This window comes from Theropithecus gelada, chromosome 20 (genome assembly GCF_003255815.1).
Source record: "Theropithecus gelada isolate Dixy chromosome 20, Tgel_1.0, whole genome shotgun sequence".
Taxonomy (NCBI): domain Eukaryota; kingdom Metazoa; phylum Chordata; class Mammalia; order Primates; family Cercopithecidae; genus Theropithecus; species Theropithecus gelada.
Window position 1 is genome coordinate 27,210,465 of NC_037688.1, and position 10,459 is coordinate 27,220,923.

Sequence of the window (10,459 nt, forward strand, 5' to 3'; positions counted from 1 at the left end):
GTATTGCAAAACCAAACTATTTCTTTAATGAATATACTGCTTATTTTAAGTTCCAAAGGTGAAGTCTTTAAGAATAAAACATTACCGACTCCTGCTTTTATATGTAAGCAAACTTGATTGTGGCCTTTTTCAACTCGTCTTCCTTCTAAGATTTTCTGTTAGCCTCTAAGTAGACTCAGTGAAGGCTAAGGGACTGCTATATGATGAACAGTATTTTGATGCATACATTTAATACTTCTTCAGAACTTTTTCATTATTATTTTATTGCCATTTTGCTTTTTTAGATGTGTACAGCAGACTAAAACATTAATGAGATAGATTGATTTTTGTCCCATAACATTACAAAGCTGATTTCGACTAAGCCCCAGGGTGCTATAGTCACCTTAGCTTAGCATCTTGGCTTCTTTGTGTCTGTAGTTGTTGGAACATTGAAGAGACGCTTCAAGAAATACAGTTGCAGGATTCCAGAAAGAATAATAACGAGGCTCTGGGCTGTCGACCACCAGTTCACGTAGTTATAGTTTGAATGGGTAAGGAAAAAGTCAGCCATTTTCCTCATCCGGGCAAAGTTGTAGTATCGCCACATGTGAAAGATATTGTTCTGCACCTTTTGTGTGCTGTCCTATGAGAGAAAATTTTAAAACGGATTCTTCCAAACCCCCATCTAGCCTCACCTGGGTGCTCACCAGCACTAACCTACCTGGAAGTCAAATAATTTACCCATACAATTTTAAGATGTACAATACTATTATAGTTGTTGATAAATGTTGTGTGTGCTATGTATGAAATATGATCTGGACTTGAGTTTGCAATTTTTGTTTTTGTTTCTCGAGACAGGGTCTCACTTGTTTGCCCAGGCGGGAGTACAGTGGCGCAGTCACAGCTCACTGCAGCCTCAACCTTCTGCGCTGAAGCGATCTTCCCACCTCGGCCTCCCTAGTAGCTGGGACTACAGGCACGTGCCACCACATCTGACTAATTTTTGTATTTTTTTGTTTTGTTTTGTAGAGACAGGGTTTTGCCATGTTGCCCAGGCTCATCTCGAACTCCTGGGCTCAAGAGATCCACCCACACTGGCCTCCCAAAGTGCTGGGGTTACAGACATGAGCCACTGCCCCGGCCTTCTTTTGTTTTATTTTTAAATAATGGAAAACTTCAGTTCTCAAACTAGAGAGCTCTTCCAGAGGACCTCTAGATCTAGATGTACTCAGCATGTTGTTACCATTCCAGGTGATGTTTTATATTCTCTGTATATGGTAGAAGACAAGAGCCTGTGGACTTTAAGGCCAGATGGTAAATATTTTTGGCTTTGCAGGCCCTTGTGACTGCTGAACTCTGCCACTGTAGTACAAAACCAGCCACAGACAATATGTAATTGTCAAATGAGCATGGCTGTGTTTCAAGAAAACTTCCATTTACAAAAACAGGCAGTGAGTTTTTGTGCATTTAGGAGAGACTAAGAAAGTGAAAAGTGGGCCATGCGCAGTGGCTCACGCCTGTAATCCCAACACTTTGGGAGGCCGAGGTGGGCGGGTTACCTGAGGTCAGGCGTTTGAGATCAGCCTGGCCAACATGGTGAAACCCCGTCTCTACTAAAAATACAAAAATTAGCCGGGTGTGGTGGCACATGCCTGTAATTCCAGCTACTCCGGAGGCTGAGGCAGGAGAATTGTTTGAGCTCGGGAGGCAGAGGTTGCAGTGAGCCGAGATCGTGCCACTGTACTCCAGCCTGGGCGGCAGAGCGAGACTCTGTCTCAAAAAAATAAAAAAAAGAAAAGAAAGTGAAGAATAGCTGGGCGCAGTGGCTCATTCCTGTAATCTTAGCACTTTGGGAGGCCAAGTTGGGCAATCACCTGAAGTCAGGAGTTCAAGACCAGCCTGGCCAACATGGTGAGACCCCCATCTCCACTAAAAATTCAAAAATTAGCCAGGTGTGGTGGCACCCGCCTGTAATCCCAACTACTTGGGAGACTGAGGCATGAGAATCACTTGAACCCGGGAGATGGAGTTTGCAGTGAGCCAAAATTGTGCCACTGCACTCCAGCCTGGGTGACAAAGCAAGACTGTGTCTCAATAAATAAATACATAAATAAATAAAAATACAAAAATTAGCTGGGCATTGTGGCACACACCTGTAGTCCCAGCTACTCAGGAGGTCGAGGCAGGAGAATCACTTGAACCTGGGAGGCGGAGGTTGCAGTGAGCCAAGATCACGCCACTGCACTCCAGCCTGGGCGACAGAGCGAGACTCCGTCTCAAAAAAGAAAAAAGAAAGTGAAAAGACATTGCCAGAATGGGAGAAAATATCTGCAACTCACGTATCTTAGAAGGGATTTGTATCCAGAATATATAAATAAAATTCAACAATAAAAAGACAATTCAGGCAGGGCGCAGTGGCTCACGCCTGTATTCCCAGCACTTTGGGAGGCTGAGCTGGGCGGATCACAAGGTCAAGAGTTCAAGACCAGCCTGACCAACATGGTGAAACCCCGTCTCTACTAAAAATACAAAAATTAGCTGGGCGTGGTGGCACGCGGCTGTAATGCCACCTACTCAGGAGGTTGAGGCAGGAGAATCACTTGAACCCTGGAGGCAGAGGTTGCAGCAAGCTGAGATTGCGCCATTGCACTCCAGCCTAGATAAGAGCGAAACTCCGTCTCAAAAAATGACAATAAAAATAAGCCAGTCACAAAACCCCATGTACTGTGTGATTCCATTTAAATAAAGCGTATAGAGGCCAGCCGCAGTGGCTCAAATTGTTGATTAATCTCGACACAGTAGCTCAAAATGCTGAGTAATCTCAGCACTTTGGCAAGCTGAGGTGGGAGGATTGCTTGAGCGCAGGAGATTGAGGCTGCAGTGAGCTGTGATCAAGCCACTGCACACTGTAGCCTGGACAAGAGTAAGACCCTGTCTCAGAAATTAAGTACAGAGTAGGTAAATCTATAGAGACAGTAGAACAGTGATAGGCAGGCCTGGGGTAATAGAACGGAGAATGACTAATGGGTAGTGGGATTTTGGGGGGTGGGTGGGTGATAAACTTCTGGATTAGATGCTAATAGTTGCACAGCCTTGGGAATATACTAAAAAACCACGGACATACACTTTAAGATGGTGTATAAATTATATCTCAATTTAAAGAAAAACAGGCAATGGGCCAGATTTGGCCTGTGAGCCATACATAGTTTGCCAACCCTTGGTATAAAATGAAGGTGGAATTTCAAGAGCTTCAAGTCATAATTTATTTTATTTTGAGACAGACTCGTTCTAGCTGAGGCTGGAATGCAGTGGCGCGATCTCGGCTCACTGCAACCTCTGCCTTCCGGAGTTTAAGCGATTCTCCCGCCTCAACCTTCCGAGTAGCTGGGATTACGGGTGCCCACCACCATGCCCCGCTAATTTTTGTATTTTTAGTAGAGACAGGCTCTATCCGAGGCTGGAGTGCAGTGGCGCGATCCCGGCTCACTGCAACCTCTGCCTTCCGGGGTTTAAGCGATACTCCAGCCTCAACCTTCCGAGTAGCTGGGATTACGGGTGCCCACCACCATGCCCGGCTAATTTTTGTATTTTTAGTAGAGACGGGGTTTCACCATGTTGGCCAGGCTGGTTTCAAACTCCTGACCTCAAGTGATCCACCCACCTTGGCCTCCCAAAGTGCTGGGATTATAGGCGTGAGCCATCACGCCCCGTCAAGTCATAGTTTATTAAGAGATTCACATCCCCTTGCCTGTTTGGTTTCTACCTAAATGAAGTCATCTTCCCTCTGAAGTTAAAATCAGTTTCCACAGATGTTTCTCTTCCACAAAACACTTCCTTACCTCTATTGCATCCAGAGTATCGTTCAGTTGTTTTCTTTCCTTCTGTTTGTGATCAGTCTCAGGCCCCTCATAGAAGACTCCAAAGTTGAGGTACACTTGCACAGAGCCGAAGTGATTATGCTGATTATTTAGACAAAGCTGATAAAAACCTGTAGGAATTCTTAGATCATTACCAAGTCTTTGGTCTCCTCCCCTTTGTTAAGGATTCTCTGGAGGTATCTGTCCTCTAGTTTTGGAATTCTACAGCAACTTCTTTTTACTTAGAAAGTACAAAGATGCCGTTTTTGACACGGAAGACATGGACCTTATGTTAAACTCGTACTAAATATTACTTATTGTATGGCCAAATTTTAGTAACTAGTCCTTTCCATACTGGATAGTGGCAAACAATATTTTCTCTTTGCCAACATGTAATTCCCACATCTTGTATTAAGGAACTCCTGCTCAACAGATTGAGTTAAGAGCATGGGTGTTTGCCTGGTCCTTTTATACCATTAGAGCTAGGGACACCATCTTGAAATTAGGAAAGAAAAAAAAAATTGGATGCATAGTGCATGAAAGCAGCTCTCCTGGAGTGATTGCCTCTAAGACATCTGTGCATTGACTCATGGTGTGGGATATCTGTTGGGGCTGGTGTTCCTTCCCTTTGTGTGTGCGGGGGGTGGAGAGGACCGGTGGAAGATGCGGTGGGGTGGGATTAGAAAGGTGTGGCAGTGTTTGAAAGTCAGAATGATTGGAAGGCACTACTGGCATGTAGGGGCCAAAGATGTTCAAGATCTTTTTTTTTTTTTTTGAAACAAGAGTCTCTCTCTGTCGCCCAGGCTGGAGTGCAATGGCATGCTCTTGGGCCACTGCAGCCTCTGCCTCCCCAGTTCAAGCGATTCTCTTGCCTCAGCCTCCTGGGTAGCTGGGATTACAGGTGGCCTGCCACCACGCTCAGCTAATTTTTGTATTTTTAGTAGAGACGGGGTTTCACCATATTGAGCAGGCTGGTCGCGAACTGCTGACCTCAGGTGATCCGCCCACCTTGGCCTCCCAAAGTGCTGGGATTACAGGTATGAGCCACCGCGCCCAGCCTGTTCAAGATCTTTTAACACTGATACATATCCTGTGCTTTATAGTGAAGGACTGTCTGATGCCCCTGTTGAGAAAATGTCTTTTTTAGTGCAGCTGGCTAGTGAAGAGGGCAGTTAAGACACTGGTGCTGTCCAAAGTGGGACAGGCTTGACCTGGCTGGAGGAGTGCTTTGTTGTGGAGTGTGGATATCTCACATGGATATCATGCATTTTCTTTTGTTCTGAGTCTGCTTTTAGTAACTGACTCAAATATTCTGATGACTGGAAAGAAATACTTCCCTGTAATACATTTGTTAATTGGAATTTGTATTATAAATGGGTCTCTGTTTTTTGGTCACTTTCCCAGAATCTGATCGACTGGAGATAACGAGATAAAACTGAGCTGCTGAACCCTAGAGTTAGAATGCTCACCCGGAGTGTTGTCCCCAAATTGTCAGTGGACTGCCACTTGGCATCCTTGGAGGTCAGCAGTCTCCAGGAACACTGGTTTTTGGTGTTAAAGGCTGAATTTTTTTCCTACTGTTTAAACATCTTTGTATACTTCCTCATTATTTCTCTAATTTCATAGAACCCTATGATTATTATAATAGCCATGGTAATGAAAACAGACCTGTCTCTTGGGTAGAGAAGTTAATCTGGCCCCGAACATCCTGGGAGGTGTCTATGAGAAATCCCTGTGGGGTATGTGCCGTGGCAGCAACATGCCGGTCATGGGACATCCCCACCGTCCGCTGAACCTGCCAAGACACATTAAGTAGGCAGCAGAACCCCTGCTACATCATGAGGAAGCCAGCTGAGTGGTAAGACTGACATCCCACAGTCATCAGCACAGTGGTCTCTGTCTGGGGTGGGACTGCCCAACCTGCTGCTGGGGTTTGGAACTGATTAGAGGATTCTGAGGTGTCACAGTGATGGTGTTAAGGGGAGGAGGCACAGCATAGCTGAACGTCTGCAATGTAGGAAACAGTACAGCAGGACAAAGAACTGCCCAGAATGCCAACAGCACCTGTGTGAAGAAGACATGTCTTGCTCGGACCACACAGTTGGTGTGGATCGGTTAAAATGTATGATTCTGGGCCGAGCGCAGTGGCTCATGCCTATAATCCCAGCACTTTGGGAGGCCGAGGCAGGCAGATCACAAGGTCAGGAGTTTGAGACCAGCCTGGCTAACATGGTGAAACCCTGTCTTTACTTAAAAAATACAAAAATTAGTCAGGCATGGTGGCGTGCGCCTGTAATCCCAGCTACTTTGAAGGCTGAGGCAGGGGAATTGCTTGAACCTGGGAGGCGGGAGTTGCGGTGAGTGGAGATCATGCCACTGTACTCCAGCCTGAGCAACAGAGCAAGACTCTGTCTTTAAAAAAAAAGTGTATGATTCTGGCTGTAGAATTTCCTTTTTTCTTTTTTCGAGACAGAGTCTTGCCCTGTCACCCAGGCTAGAGTGCAGTGGCGCCAACTCGGCTCACTGCAACCCCCATCTCCCGAGTGCAAGTGATTCTCCCGCCTCAGCCACCCAAGTAGTTGGGATTACAGGCACATGCCACCAAGCCCAGCTAATTTTTGTATTTTTAGTAGAGATGGGGTTTTACCATATTGGCCAGGGTGGTCTCGAACTCCTGACCTCAGGTGGTCCGCCTGCCTCAGCTTCCCAAAGTGCTGGGATGACAGGTGTGAGCCACCACACCCGGCCTGGCTGTAGAGTTCTTGAATGAACTTGCTTGGTGGTTGAGCTCCCCGATGATGTCCCAGATTTGGGCATTTGCTGCTTGGCAGTGCACACCTACAGCAAGCACTCCATGGACACTCACTCCCAAGCTAGATCTTGATTAGCCACAGTGAGCTTAGTAGTGGCTGCTGTTCTAATAGAAATTCAAAGGTAAGAAAAGTCTCTGATAAGTTTATTTAAAATAAATGTTACAGTGGAATGGAGTAAGATCAACAAAGTCTATTACTGTGTAAACAAAAATTAGAAAGTTAACAGATTCCTAAGATAAAGCACAAACGAAATGAACAGCCTCTAACTTTCATATTGAGTTCACCATCCTGGGACAACATGGTATAAGACCACAGTATGGATAAAAGTACTTGACCTTTGAATAGGTAACTTGAAAACACTTACCGTCCTAAAAAAAAAAATAGGATTAACTGGCTGAATACAGAAAACTTGAGCTAGTGAATCTCCGATTTGCCAGAACTGCTCCTAAAGGCAGCAGAGCCTTCACTCCCCCACCCCCATAAACTGAAGCAGCTTTCTTTGAAATCTCTGGATCAGTCTCCAAAGCACTATTATCCATTTTGTTTTAATATATTAAAAGTGTATTCTCTCTCCTCTCATCCCCAAATCCGAGTACATGTAATGGTTACCTCTTCAGGGAGAGGCACCCCGTCTGCCCCATGGCTTTGAGCATGGCCCCTGATGTGAGAACCAAACCATATGTTTTAGCTCCTGTTGATGATTATTCACCCAGCTAGAGTTTCCCTCTAACTGCAGGTCCATTTCATTAACAGGTGGGGAATCACAGCATAATAAAGACAACCAGACCTTGTTTTGGCCTAAAACCTGACCCACTTTATGAGTAAAGGAGGGAAAAAAAAGCCCCCAGTATGGCCAGTCACCCACATACCTCGTAACTGAAATAGAAGTATCCAGTCTGGTGGGCAAATTGCCAAAAGCATTCCGTGCCTCCTGGAGGGATCATGATGGCAAAGTCATGTCGATCAGCTCCACGGAAGAGTGGCTGGTCCCCAGAGCCACTTAGAGGTTCTATCTTCTGGCTCCTGGCAGACGTCACTAGATTCAGAACGACCAGTCCAGCCCCAAAGAGCAAGGGGGACATGCTGCTTTCTGGAGCTTCCTCTGCAGGTGAACTGCTCGCAGCCCAGGGGAATCAAGTCGTTCAGACAACCGCTGAGCTAATGATTAACTCCACAAGTCACATTTAGGCCCATTTCAGGGCCACACATAGATATTCATAATAGAACTGCCATGATACTCCTATGTTTGGCTCGCAGGAGGAAGTTTTGCTTTCACCTCAAAAACTCAGTGGCTTACCAAACCTACTTCATGGGTGCTACACAGGTCTACCACCTCAGAAGAGGTCTCTCCACCCCTCCTTAGGGCTGTCATTTTTTAGTTCCTGCTTCTTGGGGATATAATACTGGGTAAGTTTACAACTATCTGAATACACTGACAAAAAGTTGATTGGGGAGACTCTTCTCTTACATCAAATTGCTCCTATAAACACATGGGGCAACACTTCTCTCTGCCCAGTGCTGCAGCTCAGAGCAAATCACAGCATATGTGTGCAAAGATGTAAGTGGATGAATACAGTGCCAGGATGGTGCTCAGACCCCTCCACTGACAGTGCTCATGCTGATGCCTTCCACCTAACAGTCACCTAAAGCTATCCAAACCCACCGAAAGATGATTATATTATCCAAAGCCTCAATCTTTCCTTTTTTTTTTTTTTTTTTTTTTTTCTGAGACAGAGTGTAGCTTTGTCACCCAGGCTGGAGTGCAGTGGCACGATCTCTACTCGCTACAACCTCCACCTCCCAGGTTCAAGCAATTCTCCTGCCTCAGCCTCCGGAGTAGCTGGAATTACAGGTGCCTGCCACCATGCCTGGTTAATTTTTGAATTTTTAGTAGAGACGGGGTTTTTTCACGTTGGCCAGGCTGGTCTCGAACTCCCAAGTAATCTGCCCGCCTCGGCCTCCCAGAGTGCTGGGATTACAGGCATGAGCCACCACGCCCGGCCTTGATCTTTCTTTTATTCAGGTCTTCTTCAGCACCCATGGGGGGAAAAAGCTATCCAGAACCCACTTAAAGACAATTGTATTATTCACATCCTTAATCTTTATTCTTTTATTCATGATTTCAACACCCACCTCCTTTATGGCAGGCACTGAGCTAAGATTTACCTGCATCTTATTTTATTCTCACAATAGTCCTGTAAGGGAGGTATTGTGAGCTCTGGCATTAGAGATGAGGACACAGACATTCAGAGATTCCAGTGATGGCTCACCGTCCCACAAGCACACCTGGCAGAGCTGGGTCCCCGGTGGGGGCTCATGCTCTTAACCACCAAGCAGGACAGTGTTTCTCATTCTCAAGCTGTCAGCCTCTGAGTTCTGACACTGCCTAAACAGCTTTTAGTCATAATCTATAGTTTTTGCTTCCTTGAGATGGCATCACTCGGTCTTCCAGGCTGGAGTGTAGTGGCACAGACACTGCAGCCTCACCCTCTTGAGCTCAAACGATCCTCCCACCTCAGCCTCCTGAGTAGCTGGACCCACAGGAGTGCACCACCACACCTGGCTGATTTTTGTATTCTTTGTAGAGACAAGGTTTTGCCATGTTGCCTAGGTTGGTCTCAAACTCCTGGGCTCAAGTGATCCCCATGCCTTGGCCTCCTGAAGTGCTAGGATTACAGGTGTGAGCCACTGCGCCTAGCCTTGGTCATAATCTTGAAAAACAAAAGACAAACAGCATCAACACCTTCCAGCAATTATTTGCATTGACTCAAAGTGTCACAAGCTAATTAAGCAGAAAACAGATTCTATATGTGTGGTTCAGTTCTAGCAAAGGCCAGATGACATCCCAGCACTCTGGGAGCACAGTGGCTCTGTGGCAGTCTTGCCCAAGTGACAGGTAGAAGAGTCTGGGAACTTCTATCAGCACATGTGGCACAGGCACCCCCCACCCGAGTTGCACCACCATCACAGTCCTAGCACTGGTCATGTCATAAGCAGTGACTTGGTTTCGGCGAAACAATCGTCAGTTCATAGTAAGTTTCATAGTTCTACAGAAGCTGTAAGCATAGTTTTATCTTTGTACACATTTCAGTAACTATAATAAAAACAACACTGAATTATGTGAAAAAATATTAACGAACATAGGCATTCTCAAGTTTAAGAAACACTGATACCGGGCACAGTGGCTCTCGCCTGTAATCCCAGCACTCTGGGAGGCCGAGGCGGGCAGATCACAAGGTCAGGAGATCGAGACCATCCTGGCTAACACGGTGAAACCCCGTCTCCAATAAAAATAGAAAAAATTAGCCGGGCTTGGTGGCGGGCGCCTGTAGTCCCAGCTACTTGGGAGGCTGAGCTAGGAGAATGGTGTGAACCTGGGAGGCAGAGCTTGCAGTGAGCCAAGATTGTGCCACTGCACTCCAGCCTGGGTGACAGAGTGAGACTCCATTTCAAAAAAAATAAAAAATAAAATGAAATAAAGAAACACTGATTAGGATCTTTTGTTTCCCTAAATGCATCAGTTTCACTCTTCTACCTGGAGAGCACCATTGAATCACATGAGAGTTAAGGGGAGAAAAGCTTCTGGATTCTAATCCGGTTCAGAGGGAGACCAAACCAGCGGCAGGCAGAAGGCAGCTGGCCCAAAAGGAACTCAAGTTCTCAACTTCTCCCTGTGGTTTCAGTTGGGGTTGGTTGATAGAAGAACAATAGGTACTAAACCCCAAAATGCAGTTAATAGGTAATGAAGCTGTATGAAGATTCCCACTTATAACTAATGGATGAATTGTTTTTTTTTTTTTTTTTTTTTTT

General features: G+C 45.8%; 1 protein-coding gene across 1 annotated transcript; it reads right to left on the minus strand.

The window, feature by feature from the left end:
• Positions 1-253: 253 nt before the first annotated feature.
• Positions 254-7,789, minus strand: TMED6 (transmembrane p24 trafficking protein 6). The gene is made up of 4 exons (XM_025370978.1): positions 7,519-7,789; positions 5,505-5,631; positions 3,819-3,967; positions 254-622 (listed from the first exon to the last, which is right to left on the minus strand). Exons 1-4 carry the CDS (start codon positions 7,729-7,731, stop codon positions 389-391), a joined length of 723 nt encoding a protein of 240 aa, XP_025226763.1. The 5' UTR covers positions 7,732-7,789; the 3' UTR covers positions 254-388.
• Positions 7,790-10,459: the final 2,670 nt, after the last annotated feature.